At 39.9% G+C, this 20669-nt stretch overlaps 1 protein-coding gene across 6 annotated transcripts in view; it reads left to right on the top strand.

The window, feature by feature from the left end:
* The window catches only part of nsd1a (nuclear receptor binding SET domain protein 1a), a 322813-nt gene that overhangs the window by 117497 nt on the left and 184647 nt on the right, over positions 1 to 20669 (top strand). For all 6 annotated transcript variants that reach the window (XR_009645526.1, XR_009645527.1, XM_060836973.1 and 3 more), the window contains one exon: positions 17386 to 17536. Coding sequence is in view for 4 of the 6 variants with exons in the window: in XM_060836973.1 (XP_060692956.1) it covers positions 17386 to 17536 (151 nt within the window). In the remaining 2 variants the exon portion in view is untranslated. The remainder of the gene's footprint in view (positions 1 to 17385; positions 17537 to 20669) is intronic.

Here is a 20669-nt window from a genome sequence, read left to right as displayed (position 1 = left end):
TCTTGTGTATTACATTCGCTGTATCCAACATAGCCTACTCTACATTGGAGAAACCAAACGCGGACTGGGTGACTGCTTTCGCAGAACGCCTTCAGTCCATGTGTAAGCATGACCCTGACCTTCAAGTAGCCGGTCATTTTAATACCACATTTGCTCTCATGCCCACTTGCATACTGTACTTTTCCAGTGAATCACAATGCAAACTGGAGGAACAGCACTGCATCTTCAGCAACCATTCCCCCCCACTTTTAGCTTTACTTGTTACATTGTCTGTCACCATGTCCTCTCTCCCTTCTGCCCCACTCCAACGGGACTGATCTTTGTAGTTTAGCAGTTAGATCATAAAAGCATAGAATCCCTACAGTCGGGAAACAGGCCATTTCACCCAACAAGGCCACTCCTACCCTCCTGAAGAGTAACCAACTCAGACCCATTCCCCTACCCTATTGCTTTACATTTCCCCTGACAAATGCACCTCACCTATACATCCCTGAACACTTATGGGCAATTCAGCATAGCCAGTTCACCTAACCTTCACGTCTTTGGATTCTGGGAGGAAATCAGAGCTCAAAGGGCCAAATGACCTATTCCTGCATCTATTTTGTATAATTCTATGTATCGGTTGGCAAGGATCACTTATCTTGGTTGTCAAATGTTCTTTTACTCACTCAGTTGCAGGTTGCTCTGGCACGCTGGAAGACATTAATGAATTTCATTGCCTACGTATGCCTTTGGTAGCTTTGTTAAGACGAGCTGATGGCCTAGTGGTTTATTTGCGAGACTATTTCTGATTTTTGACTGACATTTTTTATTGACTTGTATAAATTGAACAAGAATGTTTCTCCAATAATCTAACTTAATGTGAACCAATTACAAGGCAGTAGGTGGTAAAATTGATCATGAATGTAGTATTATGTCTTTGTTCAAACATGAGTAGTTACAGTCAGTTTTATTGAAAGTTGATATCTTGCAAATTTTGCCTTGATAGTTACTGGTGGTACAGAAGTAAACTGTAAGGTAGTGCTTAGTGTACCAGCCAAATTTCCTGTTTGCTTGGCATTTGATGGTTGGCATTCTAATTTAATTTCTATCCAGTAGCCACTTTTATTTACGCATCATCTTTAACATTGTGTCACGGTACTTCCCGCGAACATTCAGACAAGGTTCTTGTATCCAAGTGCACAAAATGTTTGGGCAGCTACCAAATACTGGGTGAAAAAATTGTTTTTAAGTAGCATTTTACGAACATAAAGAAGCAGATTGGTTTAGGTAGAAATTCCAACGTTTGGGGTGAATAGTTGATGTAAGCTGCTGGTAGCAAAGTGATTCATATTCAGATTGCTGAACAATCAGGATTGTTGTAGTGGTGACTTGCACAAGAAACCCTGTCCTCTTACCCATGTCATGCAGTCATTACTACGAATGCTGTAAATCAAACAAAAACTGAAATTGCTGGAAAAGCTCATTTCTATAACTCTATAAGTCTAGCAGCATCTGTGAAGAGAAATCAGAGTTAATGTTTCGGGTCTGGACTTCTTGCAGTTCTGAGGGTCACTAGACCTGCAATGTTAACTTTGATCTTCACAGATATTGCCAGACCTGCTGAGCCTTTCCAGCAATTTCAGTCTTTGTTGCATTTTTCTTTTAGTTGCTTTCATGAGCCTTCCATTTCAAGCTGTTTAGCATTACTGTTCTCCCTCTTGGACTACAACCTTCTAAGTTTCCTCACCTCCTAGAACAAGTTCTCATTCTTTCGGATATGCAGCCAATACAGCCTTGTTGCCTTTTGATATTTTTTAATGTTCTTTGCTGGTGTTGTTCTTTCCGGCTGACCCTCTTCATCCTTCTCCTGTACCACATTTCTAGTCTTTCAGTGTCTATTTTGCTCACGTTCTTGTTCCACCTCCTTGCATCAAGACTTAGTAAAGCACTGTTTGATATTCTTTTTCTTATTCTTGCCAGTTCTATGCTGAACTTTGTTTAGAGAATGATTTCTTCACTATTGCTATTCTAGTTCTGATAATTTCATGGAAATACATATCTTCAGACATAGGTGTTTTAAATTGTAAATCCTGTTCCAGTAGTTGGGCATATGTTGTAGCCTTTGCTTTCCCATAATAATTTCTTCCAATTTTCATGATTTTAATCAGCTTGATTACCTCCAGCAGTTTCAACAGCTTTTGTGGATTAAAAAAAATGTTTTAGAGAACCACAAATATCTTGAGGTTTGCAGGTCTGGAGAAGATTATTGAGATATGGAAGGGTAAAGAGGTACGAATAAAAGGACAAGAACTTTAAAATCCAGCTCCATGGAAATCCGTATAGGTGTGTAGTTATTTAATGCAAGTTAAAACATGGGCATCAGAAGTTTGGATGGGATCATGTTTATGGAGGGTAGAATTTGGGACCCTTTTCTGGAATGTGTTAGAAAAGTCAAATTTAAGAGTAAAAAAGGCTAAAGAGAGGATTTCAAAAGATGAATGGGACCGAGCAGAGGCCGACAATGTTTCAAATGTGGGACAAGAGAGATCTCAGTGACAGCAGATATGTGGTCAGAAGCTCAACTTCAAGTCAAATATTAACAGCCCACCATTATCCTTGATTAGCTTTTGTAATGAAAATCTGTTTAATTCACTGAGGGGTAAAGTTCCTCGTCCATATCTTAATGGTAGAAGTATAATTTTTTAAACTGTGCCCCTTAGAAGGTCTCCTGATCCTACCTTGTTAAGCTCCTCAACCTTACATTTCAGTAATGTAACCACTCTTTCTTCTCATCGCTAATGATTGAGGGTCCAACTTGCTCATCTTTTGCCCAGAAGCCTTGATAGAGATTTTTTAGTGGCACAAGGTAGAAGTGGGAATATGGAAAATAAGCCATTGAAGGTGATTCTCTGCCTGCGACTGAAAAAAAGTAATGAAAACAGATCAGATGCATCTCATTTAACTGAATGAATGGAGGGGTTTGGTATGCTCAACCACATCAGAAGCTGCAAATGGATCTGGAGGAACAAAGGGGTTTTGCTTTGGTTATTGTTGCATTTTGTAATTTTTGATGGAATAGTGTAGTATGGGTTTATTGGAGAGATGAAGTCAAGAACTTCAGAGAAGATAGACATTAATTGGAATGTAACAGTACATTCAAGGAGTTTTGAAAGGAAAGGGAAATGGGCTGGTAGTTTGCAAGTAAAGAAGTCTCTAGGGTGATCTGACAGGCTTGAGGCAAAGGCTGACTATCAAAATAGAGCCAGTTTAAGAATATTAGTAAATGCAGAAACAGAGATTGTGATCAACAAATTGGTAGGCATAGGGTTGAGAGCACAAGCAGTAATGTGGACAAGATGAACTTGATGAAAGTTAGTATGGGCTGAGATTAGAAACCGGAAAGGAGAGGTCACCCTGTTAGGAGTTTTCTCTCTGCCTCCGAATACTTCCAGAGATGTAGAGGAAAGGACAGCAAAGATGATTCTGGATAGGAGCGAGAGGAACAGGGTCATTGTTATGGGGGACTTTAACTTTTCAAATATTGACTGGAAATACGATAGTTCAAGTATTTTAGTTGGATCAGTTTTTGTCCAGTGTGTGCAGGAAGGTTTCCTCTCACAGTATGTCAACAAGGGGTGAGACTACGTTGGATTTGGTACTGGGTAATGATCCCAGCCAGGTGTTAGATTTGGAGGTAGGTAAGCACTTTGGTGATAGTAACCACAATTCAGTTATGTTTACATTAGCAATGGAAATGGGCAGGTATATAATAGGTATAGGGTGGCACTGTGGCTCAGTGGTTAGCACTGCTGGAACCAGGGTCCCTGGTTCGATTCCAGCCTCTGGCGACTGTCTGTGTGGAGTTTACACATTCTCCCCGTGTCTGCGTAGGTTTCCTCCAAGTGCTCCGGTTTCCTCCCGCAGTCCAAAGATGTGCAGGTCAAGTGAATTGGTTAAATTGCCCATAGTGTTAGGTGCATTAGTCAGAGGGAAATGGGTCTGGATGGGTTACTCTTTGGAGGGTCGGTGTGGACCTTTTGGGCCAAATGGCCTGTTTCCACACTGCAGAGAATGTAATAATGCAGGGCAAGAGTTACAACTGGGGGAAAGGCAATTACAATGTGATTAGGCAAGATTTAGGTTGCAAAGGATGGGGAAGGAAATTGTAGAGGATGGGAAAAATTGAAATGTGGAGCTTATTCAAGGAACAGCTTCTCTGTGTGTCCATGATACGTATTTACTTTTTAGGCAGGGAGGAAGTAGTTGAGCGAGGGAGCTGTGATTTACGAAAGAAGTTGAATCTCTTGTCAAGAGGAAGAAGAAGGTTTATGTTAGGGTGAGACGTGAAGGCTCAGTTAGGGCGCTTGAGAGTTGCGAGTTAGCCAGGAAATACCTAAAGAGAGAACTAAGAGGAGCCAGGAGGACACATGAGGCGTCCTTGGCAAATAGGATCAAGGGAAACCATAAAGCTTTCTACAGGTATGCCAGGAATAAAAGAATAACTAGAGAAAGACTAGGGCCAATCAAGGGTATTAGTGGGAAGTTGTGCATGGAGTCAGGGGAGATGGGGGAAGCACTAAATGAATATTTTCACGCAGAAAAAAGATAGTGTTGTCGAGGTACAGCCTACTAGGTAAGACAGGATTGAGGTTCACAAAGAGGAGATGTTAGCAGTTCTGGAGAATATGAACATAAGTCCCCTGGGTTGGATGGGATTTATCCTAGGATTCTCTGGGAAGCCAGGGAGGAGAGTGTAGAGCCTTTGGTTTTGATCTTTCTGTCGTCATTGTCTACAGGAATAGTATCAGAAGACTGGAGGATAGCAAATGTTGTCCCCTTGTTCAAGAAGGCAAATAGAGACAACCCTGGTAATTATAGAACAATGAACCTTACTTCAGTTGTGGGTAAAGTGTTGGAAAAGGTTCTAACAGATAGGATTTATAATTATCGAGAGAAGAATAAGTTGATTAGGGATAGTCAACACTGTTTTGTCAAGGGTAGGTCATGCCTCATAAATTTATTGAGTTCTGTGAGATAGTGACCAAACAGGTGGATAAGGGTAAAGCAGTTGATGTGGTGTAAATGGATTTCAGTAAGGCATTTGATAAGGTTCCCGACGGTAGGCTATTGCAGAAAATACGGAGGCTTGGGATTGAGAGTGATTTAGCGGTTTGGATTAGAAATTGGCTAGCTGAAAGAAGACAGAGGGTGGTGGTTGATGGGAAATGCTCATCCTGGAGTTCAGTTACTAGTGGTGTACCGCAAGGATCTGTTTTGGGTCCACTGTTATTTGACATTTATATAAATGACCTGGATGAGGGCATAAAAGAATGGGTTAGTAAATTTGTGGATGATACTAAGTCTGGTAGAGTTGTGGGTGTGAAGAAGGAAGTTCTAGGTTACAGAGAAACATAGATAAACTGCAGAGCTGGACTGAGAGTACTGGGCTAATGATATGATTCTTGGGTGTGTAGATGAGCAGAGAGATCTCTGTGTCCATGTACATAATCCTTGAAAGTTGCCACTCAGGTTGATAGGGTTGTTAAGAACGCATACGGTGTGTTAGTTTTTATTGGTAGAGGGATTGAGTTTGGGAGCCACAAGGTCTTGCAGTTGTACAAACCTGGTGCATTTGCTGTGAGTATTACGTACAGTTCTGGTCACTGCATTATAGGAAGGATATGTAAGCTTTGGAAAGGGTTCAGAGGAGATTTACTAGGATGTTGCCTTGGTTATGGAGGGAAGGTCGTATGAGGAAAGGCTGAGGGACTTGAGACTGTTTTCTTTAGAGAAGAAGGTTGGGACGTGAGACATACAAGATAATCAGAGGGTTAGATAGGGTGGACAATGAGAGCCTTTTTCTTGGATGGGTTTGGTAGCACGAGGGGACTTAGCTTTAAATTGAGGGGTGATAGATTTAGGACAGATATCAGAGGTTGTTTCTTTACTCAGAGTAGCAGGGGTGTGGAATGCCCTGCCTGTAACAGTAGTAGAGTCACCAATTTTAAGAGCAGTTAAATGGTCATTGGATAAATATTTAGATGAAAATGGAATAGTGTAGGTTAGATTGGCTTCAGATTGGCCCTCGATATTGCACCGACCTGTGGAACCAAAGGGCCTGTACTGCGCTGTAATGTCCTATGTTGTATGAAAGCAAGGCAAAAGAGGAGAGATACTTGAGAAAGATCAGAGTCCAAGGTTGGAAGTGGCGAATCAAAATAGCAGTTTGATTTTATGGGCTTGCTGAAGACTGAGGTATCAGAATCAGTTGATCAGTTGACCTTAGTCTTAATGTCAAAATCTATCAGCCCCTTGCAAGCTACAAGTTCATAGATCCCTGGAGTTTTGAGCTAAGGTTGTAATTGTTGTCTGTTGTGAAATTGATTGGTTACTTAAGGGACATGTACAGTGTACCTGTCAAGTATTTTTCATAGTTAAAAGTGAAAGCCATAATTATTTTGTGCATTTTGATGTAAATGTTGCTTACAAAAGTAGTTTTTAGTCCACAAGACAATAAGACCATAAGATATAGGAGCAGAATTAGGCCATTCAGCTGCCTGAGTGCTCTCCCATTCAACCATGGCTCTACTTTCCTAACCCCATTTTCCTGCCTTCTCCCTTTGATCCCCTTACTAATCAAGAATCCATCTATCTCTATCTTAAATGCACTCAATGACTTGGCCTCCACAGCTTTCTGTGACAGTGAGTTCCACAGATGCACCTCCCCATCTCATTTCTTTCAGATCATCCCTTCACATTGAATCTCTCCTAGTCTCTCCTCCTAGTGAAAATATCTTCTCCATGTCCACTGTATCTAGGTCTCTTAGTATTCTGTAAGTTTCAATGAGTTTCTCCGCTCATCCTTCTAAGCTCTTAAGTACAGACAGAATCCTCATTCGCTCTTAATATGACGAGTCCTTCATTCCTCGGATCATTCTTGCAAACTTGCTCTGGACCTCCTCCAAATCCAGCATAACCTCCTTTAGATATGGCCCCAAAACTGCTCTCAATATTCCAAATGAGGTCTGATCAGACCCTAGTCTTCACATCCCTGCTCTTATATTCTCACACCCTTGAAGTGAATTCTAACATTGCATTTGTTGAATGTTAATCCTAAGAGAATCTTGAATTGCGATTCCCGAGTCCCTTTGTGCTTCAGATTTCCGAAGCCTTGTCCTTTTAGAAGAGTCTGTGCCTCTATTCTTCCGATCAAACTGCATAACCTCACTCCCTTATATTCCATCTGCCACTTCTTTACTCCCTCTCCTAGCCTTCTGCAGTCTCAACATATCTGTCTCTCTACCTATCTTTGTGTCATCTGCCAACTTGGCAATAATGCTCCCAGTTCTTTCATCTAGGTCATTAATTCAGAATGTGAATAGTTGTGGTCCCAATGCTGGACCCCACAGAACTCCACTAGTCACCAGCTGCTGTCCTGAAAAAGACCTCTTTATTCCCACTGTTTGCCTTTTGCCATCCTGCCAATCCTACATCCATGCCAATATCTTGCCCATAACACCATGGGCTCTTACCTTATTTAGCAGTCTCCTGTGCAGCCTCTTGAAATCCAAATAAATAACATTCACTGACTCTCCTGTGTCTAATTTGTTTATTACCTCTTCAAAGAATTGTAATAGATTTGTTAGACATGATTTTCCCCCCTCCCCCGCCCTTGACAAAGCAGTTTTACCATGCACATTCAAGTACTTTGCAGTTCCATCCTTCAGTCAAGTGCTTTTAGTCCATTTCTTACAGTAAGAATCTTTGTGTTAAGATCATATCTTTTCAACAGTCATCTGCAAGTTTGAATGTCTTTTTGAAAGTTTTTAATCTGTTACAAGGCTAAAGACAATGACAGTGTCTTTTCATTTTTAAATATCAAATAAAATTAATAATGAACAACGTTAACAAAAAGGGCTTGAACGTGTAAATATTACCATTGGCTTGGACTACAAGTGAAACATGAGGATTAGAGTACACCTCACATCTAGCTTTCCCGTCTTAATTTCTACAGTTTTGTTCAAAACAATATCTTCACACGTAATATTTTAAAACATAGTGAAAAGAATTTTATGTTTGTTATAAAGCATTCCAAAATGCTTCTCTTCTAGAACCACCAGTAATTTTTTTTTTCTTTTTGTGAAATGGTCAGATAACTAGTGAATTGCATCATTTGATCATGGAGTTTTATTAATATTGTGTGAAACTGTGAGGTAAAGTTTTTTTATTTTTGCTTTGTGGTGAGTGAGCATTATCCCAAAGAATGATTTTCTCACTCAGTGGGCACACTATTCAAATACATTGAACATAGAACATAGAAAAGTACAGCGAAGTACAGGCCCTTCGGCCCTCGATGTTGTGCCGATCCAAGCCCACCTAACCTACACTAGCCCACTTTCCTCCATATCCTAACCCCAATGCCCGTTTAAATGCCCATAAAGAGGGAGAGTCCACCACTGTTACTGGCAGACTCTCCCTCTTTATGGGCATTTAAACGGGCATTGGATAGGCATTTGGAGGAAAGTGGGCTAGTGTAGGTTAGGTGGGCTTGGATCGGCGCAACATCAAGGGCCGAAGGGTCTGTACTGCGCTGTATTTTTCTATGTTCTATGTATTTGAATAGTGTGCCCACTGAGTGAGAAAATCATTCTTTGGGGTAATGCTCACTCACCACAAAGCAAAAAAAAACTTTACTTCATAGTCTTACACAATATTAACAAAGCTCCATGTATTTGACACATGTATTTGACTCCATGTATTTGACACAAAATACCTCTTGTATTTGACACATACAATTCGATAGCTGTTGTTTCCAGAAGAATCAGTATTTCTATAAGTCAAGTAGGAAACTATATTAAGGAAATAGGAAATTATTTTAAGGAAATAATATTTTCTCAGCTTAGGAGGGGCAACATTTCCTTTTAATGTATTGAATATTTTATAAAGCCACTGCACTCAATGACTGTTGGGGAATAATGACAATATCAGTACTAAGAATAACTAATGTTCTGCTTTTCCATTACATAAGAGAATTAAAGAACACAATTCCTCACATTTTAACTTTTTAATGTTTTGTTTGCCCTTAAAACATCCATGACTTAAGGTGCTTCACTGTAGTAGTTACTTCTAATATAACAAAATTCAGACTAACCTTATCAGAGTACGTGGTAAATTCAATCAACCAACCTTGAAGCTTGGTTGCTGTCTTTTCTCGATGTGACATTGTTTTTCCGTAAGAACCTAGCACAATTAACTGGGATAAGAGTAACACTCTAAATCGAATTAATGACTTAAAGTTACACTGGACGTCTTTATGTATAAACCAAAGAATTTAAAAGCCCTTGAAACCTGAACTCCAATCTCAGATTGCACCTGAATTTTTAATAACATCATTCTCAAATTTTGCAGTGCCACTACATAAGTCGTCAATGTTAATCATGAAGATGACAGTAAATGTTTCTTTTTGGTTCTAGTATTGTAAGAAATGCTTACTGATTTTCAGTACCACAGATCTTACTGGGTAACACACAAACTCAACACACCATTCAAATCATAAACACATTTTCACTGTTTCTCTTCTGGTATAGCTCTTTAGATGATTTCAAGCACACTTCTCTCTGGAACTTTCACCTTGAGAAAACCAGTTTTTTATGTTGGCTGATCTACGCTGCAAAGAATTTAGTCAAGAGAGAGACTTGCCAGATTATCCATCATCTTGAACATTTAACTAATATTTAACTTGTCAGTGGCTTTTCCTATGACAAAGTCGAAACAAAAAAAATTGCAACTGTATTGGCCACTTGAGATGACAGCAGCAGTCCTAGCACTGTCAACCCTGCAAAGGCCTTAGCAACATCAGGTGGATTGTGTCAAAATTGGGAAAGCTATCAATCAGACTGGTCAAGCCTTCACTCTTTCTCATGGGACCAAACAAACAGAAAACATCACTGTTCAGAGGTAGTTGTATATTCACTGGATTGTCCTGCACATCCTCTAGATTGACTCAGAGTCCAATGAAGTCTTGAGGTATCAGGTCATGGATGGCAAGGAAAACATCACTATCTACGATACTCCTCAGCTGATGAATCAATACCACTACTTGCTGAACATTGCATTGAGGATGACAAGGGCACAGAATGGACTCTGGGTAGGAGTCTTTAATGTGTGGTTAACCCCTTTAATGTCAAATTAACACAGCACTACTGTTAACTGAGCTGCTGGAATCTTAAAGCCATAGATGTTAGACAGAGTAAGTAGCAAATGGGAGAGAATTAACGAGAAAAATATATTTGATCTTGTCCTCACTAATGTACCTGTTGCAGATCCATTTGTCCATGACAGCATTAGTGGGAGGGACCACTGTAATGATTGTGGATATCAAGTCTTATGTTCACATTCAAATGATGTGACATGATCATTGTGATAAATGGGACAAAACTGAGTATCTGTGAGGTACTGTGGGTGACTTGCAGCAGCAGAGTTGTACTTGCCCCCCAGTCTATAATCTCATGACCCAAAATAACTCTGTGCTGGGAGAGCAACCCTATTTCAATGAAGAGTGCAGGAGGGCATACCTAAAAATGAGGCACTCTATTAGTTACAGATTGCCATCCAGAAAATGCCAGCCCTTATTCCAACTTTGTCTTTTTTAATTACCCAGTCCATGTTAATAAAGTACCTCCAATACCATGGGTTTTTTTTATTAAGTAGCCTAATGTTTTGGTACCTTATTAAACACCTGGAAATCTACATCCATTATATTCACTTCTTCCCCTTTTTTTATCCAGTTTGTTACCACCTCAAATAATTCTAATAAATTTGTCAGGCATGATTTTCCTCTCCATGAGGCCATGTTGACTGTTTGATTATGTTATGCATTTTTAAATTACATCCCCCAGTAGCAGACTGGTTAAGCCAACTGGTCAATAGTTGTCGGCTTTTGTCGGCCTACTCTTTTTGAATATAAGTGTTATATTGGCAGTTTTTCATTCCTCATCCACTTTTCCAGAACCTAAAGATTCTTGGATGATGACTGCCAGTACATCCACTATCACTATAGCTTCTAATATTCTAGGATGCATTACATCAGATTCAGGGGACTTCAGTCCTTAGCCCCATTTGTTTCCCTAGTACTTTTCTTTCTGGTGACTTATTATTTATTTCCTCTTCACTGTGTGCTCCTTGATTTTTCATTATTTTTGGAGTGCTATCTGTGTCTTCTCCTGTGAAAATTTATGTGATTATTTATTCAACACCTATGCCATTTCCTGATTCTTCCATTATTATTTCCGAAGCCTTGTTCTTGGAGTGTTCATTTTGGCCTTTTAAATAAGCTTTTGCTATCCATCTTGATATTACTTGCACGTTTCCCTCAAAGTTTGTTTTTTCCCTCTTTTTATTTAGTTATCTTTGGTTTTAAGAGAAAATCCCAATTCTCAATTTTACCACTACTCTTTGCCACATGGTATGTTTTTATTTTAATGTTATCCTTAACTTTCCTCATTAAGCCAACCATGATTATTCCCTTCCTAGAATTGTACTTTCTCACTTGGATCTTTTTGTTTTGAATCATGGACTATTTCTTAAATGTATGCCATCATTTTTTAACTGTTGTTGGGCTGCTGAACTTCTTCCCACTGCACTTCAGCCAGCCCTGCCTCACTTCCTTTGCAACTACAATTGTGTTTAGCACAGTTGTTTCTTCTATCAATAACTCATTCCTTTTGTTGTTTCTTACCTCAACCATAAGGATTCTACATCTTCCCATACAAGATTACTTCTTGCTATCATATTTAATTCACCCCACTACCCTATGAACTGAAATCCACTGCACTCACACCAAGTTTGGGCCAAGCATTTAAATTGACTTTATTTACCCTATGCCAGTTTGCCTTTAGCTGAAGTAATAATCCATAGATTATCAGGTTGGAGGTTCTGCTTTTTAATTAAGCTCCAAACAGTATAAATTCTTCCCAGAGAAACCTCCTTTCTAGTTCTGTCAATGTTGTTGGTACCAATGTGATAATGAAACTGGATCCCTCCTCTTCCATTCACAAGTTCTCCTTCAGTCCTGAGGAGATATCCTTAACCTTGGAAATAGAGCAGCAATGCATCATTTGGTAACTGCAGAGTTGAGTATATACCCCCAATTATTCTGTCCCCTACCACTCCTATATTCTTATTTCCTCTGTTATGGACCAGGTCAGATCCCCTCAAAATATTTGAAGAAGGTGGCCTAGACCCAGATGTTTTTTCTTCTTTTAAAAGTAGATATTTCAGGTGTGACGTAGCTGATCAACTCATTTGGTTTTAAATAAGGAAAGAATTTATTTAAACACTACAGTTTTAAAAAAAAACAAGCACAACAAAACAGAATTTAGCAGAACTTACCTATGGAAAATTTAACCAAGCAGATGCAGCAAGTATTACTGATTTACAGTTCCCGCACAGAAACATCCCACAGAAACAGGTTCTTACAGGCAGGAGGGAACAACAGCCAAAAGAGACTTCAGAAGTAAGCCAGAGGAGTTCTTTCCTCAAGCTTCCAACTCCCCTAGACTCTCTCATGTGACTGCTACAGCTAAAACAAAGTAGAGAAACCCTGAACTGGGAGAACTGGCCACTCCCCTTTCAGCATTAAACTAGACACTTCTGTACCTCTACCTTTACGATCTCTCTGCAAAAGAAGACCCAAAGACACAAGAGCCTTTTTAAAATGACAGAATTGTCATCTTACCCCTCCATTCCCCAACTTGAATATTTCCCTGTACCATGCTGCTTTGGTCAGTGTGTTGATCTCCCTGAAGTCCTAACTCTCATACACAGAGCTTGCAAAAATCCCATAATTGTTGGACAATTGCAGAGGCTGATGGTCCTCAAATTAGAACTCCTCCACCCCCGCACCCCCAACCAGGTTCCTATACCTGCCTCACACCATCCTGTCATCAATTGCAGGCCTAATTTGAAATACTGAGGAACCTCAATTATTTGGCATTTGATTATCCGAATATTGGATTATCCGGCAAGATAGCAATGTCCAAATGCTCAACTAAACTGTTACCCAGCATTCAATTATCCGGAATTCAATTAACGGAGTGAAATACTCCTAGCCCGTGTCCTTCAGATAATGGAGGTTCCTCTGTACCTAATCTGAATAGACAATAGGTTCCGGAGTAAGCCTTTCGGGCCTGCACCCACCATTCAATATGATCATGGCTGATCATCCTTAATCAGTATCCTGTTTCTGCCTTATCTCCATAACCCTTGATTCCACTATCCTTGAGAGCTCTACCCAACTCTTTCTTAAACGAATCCAGAGACTGGGCCTCCACTGCCTTCTGGGGCAGAGCATTCCACACAGCCACCTCTTTCTGGGTGAAGAAGTTTCTCCTCATCTCTGTCCTAAATGGCCTACCCCTTATTTTTAAGCTGTGTCTTCTGGTTTGGGACTCCCCCATCAGCAGAAACATGTTTCCTGCCTCCAGAGTGTCCAATCCTTTAATAATCTTATACGTGTAAATCAGATCCCCTCTCAGTCTTCTAAACTCAAGGGTATACAAGCCCAGTCGCTCCAGTCTTGCAGCGAATGAAGAGTCATGTGGTCAGAGATGGTCACTGAACTGGACCAGCTGTAAGAGGATTGTGGCTTCAAGAGCAGGTCAGGGGCTAGGAATTATGTAGGAGTAACTTACCAACTAACTCCATTGCCTGAGCATCATTTACAAGGCACAAGTTAGGAGTGGGATGGAATACTCTCTATTTGCCTGATTGGTACAGCTCTAATAACACTGAAGAAACTCAACATAATCCAGAACACTGCTTGAGGAGCAAACTATCCATCACATTTCACATTCACTTCATTTGCCACCAGAACACAGTGATAGCAATTTCCAAACAGGTAATGCATTAACTCACCAAGGTTCCTCCAAATCACTTTCCAAACTCTCAACTTCAATCTCCTAAAAGGACAAGCAACAGCTGAATGGGAACATCACCACCACTGTCTGCATGTTTCCCTTCAAGCTGTATACCACTCTGACTTGACACTATATCCCTGTCCCTTACTGTCACTGGGTCAGAATCCTGGAGCAACCTCTGTCACCATTCTGTTTGTGTACCTATAATAAATGATGTGGAGGTGTTGGACTGGGATCAATAAAGTCAGAAGTCACATGACACCAGATTTTCCAATCAGTTTATTTGCAATCACAAGCTTTTGAAGCATTGCTCCTTTGTCAGTTGAAGTGGAGGGAATTCTGTGCCAGCAAGTTTCCCTCCAGTTCACCTGACAAAGGAGCAGTACTCCGAAAGTTTGTGATTTCAAATAAACCTTATTTTGTGTGACTTCTGACTTTATACTAAGTGGGCTGCAGTGGTTCAATTAGACAGTTCATGACAATTTTCTCAAGGGCAGTTAGAATGGGTAGAAATACTAGCTAAGCCTGTGATTTTAAAAGATAAGTTTCATCCCTCCTTTCACTTTTAGCAGATAGTCCTGTGCATCATAGTTGCTCAGTCTAATACCATCTGGTCCTAATCTATTGTTGTGAGTTTCTCAGGAGTGCCATTACAGTATATATGAGTTTGAGAAGTGCAGGGTGCCTCGTTGCTTTCTGGAGTGACTCAGTGTCACGAAGTTTGTAATCAATCCATTGAATTGTTATTCAAGCTTAATAGTTTATAATGTTGAATAACCACTGTCTTACCATTACCCCTATTACCTTACCTTACCTGGACTTTTATTCCTTATGGCCCTCTCTTCTCTACTCCATCATATTCCCAGAATTAAAGCCAACCTTGGATGATGTTATCTGATGCCTTAGACCTTGTACATAAAGCATTCAAATTGCTGAAAAAGATTGAATTAATCATACTTCCCTCTAGGGCAAGAAGACTGTCACCTCGCACACAAGGAAATTTAAGATTTCTCCCATTGACCATTTGACTGGGTCTATGTCCTCCAGTCCTTCTTCGTATGAACTGTCCAGGCCAGGGCAGTTGCCAGCTATTGCACTTAAAACTTTAACTCTGTTACTCTCTCTCCACAGAAGTTTCCAGATACCTGAGTTTCTCCAGCACTTTGTTTTTATTTCATTTCTCCATGACTTCATCTCCTATCATTGTTTGGTCCTCATCATGATGTCTGTTACTTCCTAAATATTTAACATTATTTACTAATCATTTTCAGCCTTGTATGCACTTCATGAATTACACATTTAGCATGATTTCTCATCTTTGACAAGAAAGATGAACCAATTCTCTGTCCCAGTTTAAGACAATTTGCTTTTTATTCACCCTGATCTTTATAATCTGATGCTGACATTGATTAAAAGCTTTATTGGATCCCTTTAATCAAACCTTTCTCAATCAGATAAACGGCACAGAACAATAGAAGTGTTATGTAGATCCATCAAATTTCCAAGTGCAATTGCCTTATGCATAGTTTCCAGTTCAATTTGTGTCTTTTTTTATATAGGGCGCCTCCTTAATGGCAAAGGTATACCATGGGAGACTACATTAAGCGAAATAAATTAGCTTGCAATTTTGCATGAAATCACCACTCTTTTTATTTACCTCCATGTGTTACCATCCCTCAAACTAAAACAAATTGGACCTTCATGCTCTGCTAATCTAAAGTTGATCCTCAATATTGGAATGAATCAAAATAGCAGTTTAGCCAATCTTTTCAACATGCCTTTGTGGTGCAACCACTATCTAACACCATACGATTAAAAAAATAGTAACTTGTACAGCTTCTTGTGACCAACTCAAATCTTTTAGACTAATGATAATTATCGTCTTCAGCCTCCAAATTCTCTGAAGAGAGAAACAAGAGTTAATGTTTCGAGTCTGATATGACTTCAGAACAGAACAAGAAGTTCTAATAAAGTGTCGTATTGGACTCCATGTTAACTCTGTATCTCTCTTCATAGATGCTTTGGACCTACTAAGTTTCTCCCACTTTTTGTTTTTATTTCAGATTTCCAGCATTCATGTATTTTGCTTTTATTCAAATCACTTTGAGAATCAAACTCATGGTTTGTTGTGTACATGATGTTTTGAGTCAGATCTGAAACACCTTGTTAATATTCCTGGGGAGTTTCTGGGGTTCATTTTCCTACTAATGCTGGGCTGGTTAGCTCAGTTGGCTGGATGGCAAGTTTGTGATGCAGAGTGACAACAACAGAATGGATTAATTCCTCACCAGCTGAGGTTACCATGACGGATTCTCCTTCTTAACTTCTTCCCTCGCCTGAGGTGTGGTGACCCTTAGGCTAAACCACCACCGGACGATGAGAGAGCAGCTCTGTGGTCTGGTTAAGACAATGGTAACTACTTTTTACTCCAGTTGTGTCATCTGCCGTAGTGTCCAGCTTTGCTAGGAGTAGCCTAATTTTTATTCTTTCAGTGTTCCTTAATACTTGTGCCTACATCCCCCAAAATATGAATGACCTCCAACTACCCAATCACTGAGTCCTCCATTGTATGTGACACTGCAGAATGTTTCATTTATGCTATCAAGGCTGTTAAAAATGATTACTTCACCTAATTATTTTTGCTTTTGTGCAATTGCAACTGTTCAATTATGTACAGTTTTGTACACATATTTCTTCTTTGAATGAATGCCCATCTTTCTGGTCAGATAAGTCTGACCTATCTAATATGTATCCAAGAGATAATCTTTTTCATAAATTTCATTCACAAACCTGAATAGACCTCAGTATTCAACTGATAGGCTTCTAACACCTAAAATATTTTGCTTTTGATTTTATTTTTGTGAGCAGTTCAAGACTGCAACAGTGCAGTTAGAGATGGGCAACAAATACTGTCCATTATGTTTAAGAATAATTTAAAAAAGCAAGTGAAAATGCCAGAGCCATACCTTCTTTCCACTGTTAATCCATCTTTATATCCATTTTCTTTCAATGGTCTTAAGGTTTTATAGTCATGAGTATGTAAATGGTTAATTGTTTTCTGACAATTTATATTTGTCTTGTCATTCTTCAAAAAAGACAATCAGCCAGAAATCTGTTGCCTTAAAAATAATCTTATAATTTGTAGCTGTTTATAAGTTAACCACAGAATCCCACTTGTACTAAATTCCCAACTTTTGCCAAAGCAGTTTACTAAGACTGATGGAAATCTGAAGTAAGCATTTTCCAATTACTGGAAAAAGTTAGGAAGGTCAGCCCCCGTGAAATAAAACAGAGTTAAGAGGCCAATGACCCAACATTTGCTCTGTTTCTTTACTTGGATGCTATTTGACCTAATGAGATTTGTCAATCTTTTTCGTTGTATCCTAACTTTCGCAGACTCTGATTTGCTCTACTCTGGGTACATTTTATGCCAGGTTTTGTGACATTAGTGTTTTTATTTCTAGACTTTGTATATATTTATTCACAGATAAGGTCACAGGATGCCAATGAAGGTATTCAGCAGGTTGATGAGCTGGTCCTTACACAGAATATTGAACACCATCCTAAACAGAAGGAGTGGAAAAGAGCAGAGATATTACCCAATGTTACAGAACTGAAACAGCAGTCCTCGTCACTAGGTAAGAAGAATTCCATATCAATACAGTAAGTCAAAATTGCTCTGTTTTAAATTGTTTTGGTTTAATGTTGCATTTTTAATTGGGCCAATATCGGAATTTAACATTGAGGTTTCACGTTAATATTGTTTCATGCCAGGTCTGGCTTGGGATCATATGTCTTAGCTAACACTATTTTTGGATGGCTGTTCTTTCTCCCTAAAGGCCTTTCCCACTCACCAACCTTCCTGCTGTAAGCCCACCCTGTCACTGCTGATCCTCCTGCTCACTGACCTGTTCTGGACCTCCCATGCCAGATCCTCCTGCTTAACACACTCATGCTCACCGCCTCTGTAGCTTGCAGCTTGCCTCTGTAATACTGCAATCTGAAACAGCTTTCACTGTGTATATTGGGAGTGGGAGAGGCAGTGATTAAGAGGTAAGCAGGAAGAGTTAACATTTATTTTAATATTCATTTTAAATTAAAAGTTTTTTTTCCTTAAAGTCACTTAGAAAGGTAAGTATTTAAATTGCAGGGTACAATGTTTTGTTTATTTCTGACAGGCACCTATAGAACCTATATAAAACTTTTATATTGCTTGTAAGGGGAAGATTGTTTCATTTAAAGTTGCTCATTTTATAAAGTAACTACTTACATTAGTGAGGAAAAGCTATATTTCCTATAATTCTTCTTACTGTTTAGCAGGCTACAAATTCAGCATTCCTATCATGCCCATGTCTGCTTATATATTAAAAGTTCATGATTTTGAGTAGCCTGTTTATTTCAATCCATGTGAAATTTCAGCTTGTTGCGTGGTGCACATACATGTTTTAGGGAGTATTGTTTTGCTCCCTCTCTACCTCTCCTCAAAGTTCCTATTCCACCTCCTTCATTCACTGGCTCCAACCTATAATCCAACATAAGGTCAGCAGTAAGGTAACTGAAGTTTACACAGTTCCAACCAACATTCACTCTAAGTTGTATGGCTGTGCAGGCATTGGGAAGCTACTGTTTAGGTTCTATCTTTGCAGCAAATGTCTGTCCTCCTTATTTTTCATATCAAATGTAACGTGTTATTGTGGATAAACATAACTTATATAGTGCATTAAACAAGGCCCCAAAGTGTTCTCACCAAAGAATCAAGACTTGACACCTCATTTAGTCCTCAGTTAGTCTGACCTCAGTGGTGGGAACGATGCTGGAGTCAATTATAAAGGATGAAATTACGACACATCTGGATAGCAGTTACAGGATAGGTCAGAGTCAGCATGGATTTATGAAGGGGAAATCGTGCTTGACTGATCTTCTGGAATTTTTTGAGGATGTAACTCTGAAGATGGACAAGGGAGATCCAGTGGATGTAGTGTACCTGGACTTTCAGAAAGCCTTTGGTAAAGTCCCACATAGGAGGTTAGTGAGCAAAATTAGGGCACATGGTATTGGGGGCAAAGTATTAACTTGGATTGAAAATTGGTTGGTTGACAGGAAACAAAGAGTAGTGATAAACGGCTCCCTTTTGGAATGGCAGGCGGTGACCAGTGGGGTACCGCAGGGATCAGTGCTGGGACTGCAGCTTTTTACAATATATATTAATGACATAGAAGATGGTATTATTAGTAACATTAGCAAATTTGCTGATGATACAAAGCTGTGTGGCAGGGTGAAATGTGAGGAGGATGTTAGGAGATTACAGTGACCTGGACAGGTTAGGTGAGTGGACAGATGCATGGCAGATGCAGTTTAATGTGGATAAATGTATGGTTATCCACTTTGGTGGCAAGAACAGGAAAGCAGATTACTACCTAAATGGAGTCAAGTTAGGTAAAGGGGCAGTACAAAGAGATCTGGGTGTTCTTGTACGCCAGTCAGTGAAGCTGAAAATGTATTGCTGGAAAAGCGCAGCAGGTCAGGCAGCATCCAAGGCGCAGGAGAGTCGACGTTTCAGGCATGAGCCCTTCTTCAGGAATGAGGAAAGTGTGTCCAGCAGGCTAAGATAAAAGGTAGGGAGGAGGGACTTGGGGGAGGGGCGTTAGAAATGCGATAGGTGGAAGGAGGTCAAGGTGAGGGTTATAGGCCAGAGTGGGGGTGGGGGCGGAGTGGTCAGGAAGAAGATTGCAGGTTAGGAAGACAGTGCTGAGTTCGAGGGATTTGACTGAGACAAGATGGGGGGAGGGGAAATGAGGAAACTAGAGAAATCTGAGTTTATTCCTTGTGGTTGGAGGGTTCCTAGGCGGAAGATGAGGCGCTCTTCCTCCAGCCGTCGTGTTGCTATGATCAGGCGATGGAGGAGTCCAAGGGCCTGCATGTCCTTGGAGGAGTGGGAGGGGGAGTTGAAGTGTTGAGCCATGGGGTGGTTGGGTTGGTTGGTCCGGGTATCCCAGAGGTGTTCAGTCAAATATGACACCAAAGCTGGAAGCAGACTGGTTTAATATCAGACTATTAGGTGGAATTATAAGTGAGGGAAAGGGTCCTATAATTAGAAGTAAAAGTATCCATCAGTATTCCTATCGTTTGATTGTAGTAAATTCCTGCTTATCCAATGCTCGGTGTTGAGTTAGCAGTTTGGTAATTTAGCATGATGGGGGAGTTGAAAGACGTCATGGTGAGGTTGAGGTCAGTGTCATTAGTGTACATGTAAAACCTAACATTATTTCAAACAATATCACTGAGGAACCACCAATGGGGAGATGAGACTTTGGAGGTGAGCAAGTCAAATCCATCAATTCAAGAGGTAACAGACTGGGAATAGTCTAAATAAATCATTTTAAGTGATATTGTGGAAATGATTCAATCGATAACAAGAAAGAATCTGACAATCCCTTCTTGACATTCAGTGGCATTACCATTGTTGAATCTCCCACTCTCAACATCCAAGAGTTACCATTGACTAAAAATCAAACTGAATCAGCCATATGAATACTGTGGCTACAAGAGCAGGTCAGAGGTGAGAAATTTCGCAGTGAGTAATTCATCTAATTCCCAAAGCCAGTCCAATATTGACAAGGCACAAATCAGGACTATGATGGAATGCTGTCCATATTAAACCAACTTAACCTGATTGGCACCCCAGTCACCACTTTTAACACTCCACTCTCTTCATCACCAACATACAGTGGCAATAGTATTTAAGATCTGCAAGATGCTTTGCAGCAATCT

The sequence above is a fragment of the Hemiscyllium ocellatum genome, chromosome 16 (assembly GCF_020745735.1).
Source record: "Hemiscyllium ocellatum isolate sHemOce1 chromosome 16, sHemOce1.pat.X.cur, whole genome shotgun sequence".
In the NCBI taxonomy this organism is placed as follows: Eukaryota; Metazoa; Chordata; class Chondrichthyes; order Orectolobiformes; family Hemiscylliidae; genus Hemiscyllium; species Hemiscyllium ocellatum.
Note: the sequence above shows the minus strand (reverse complement) of the source record. Positions and strands in the feature narration are given on the sequence as shown.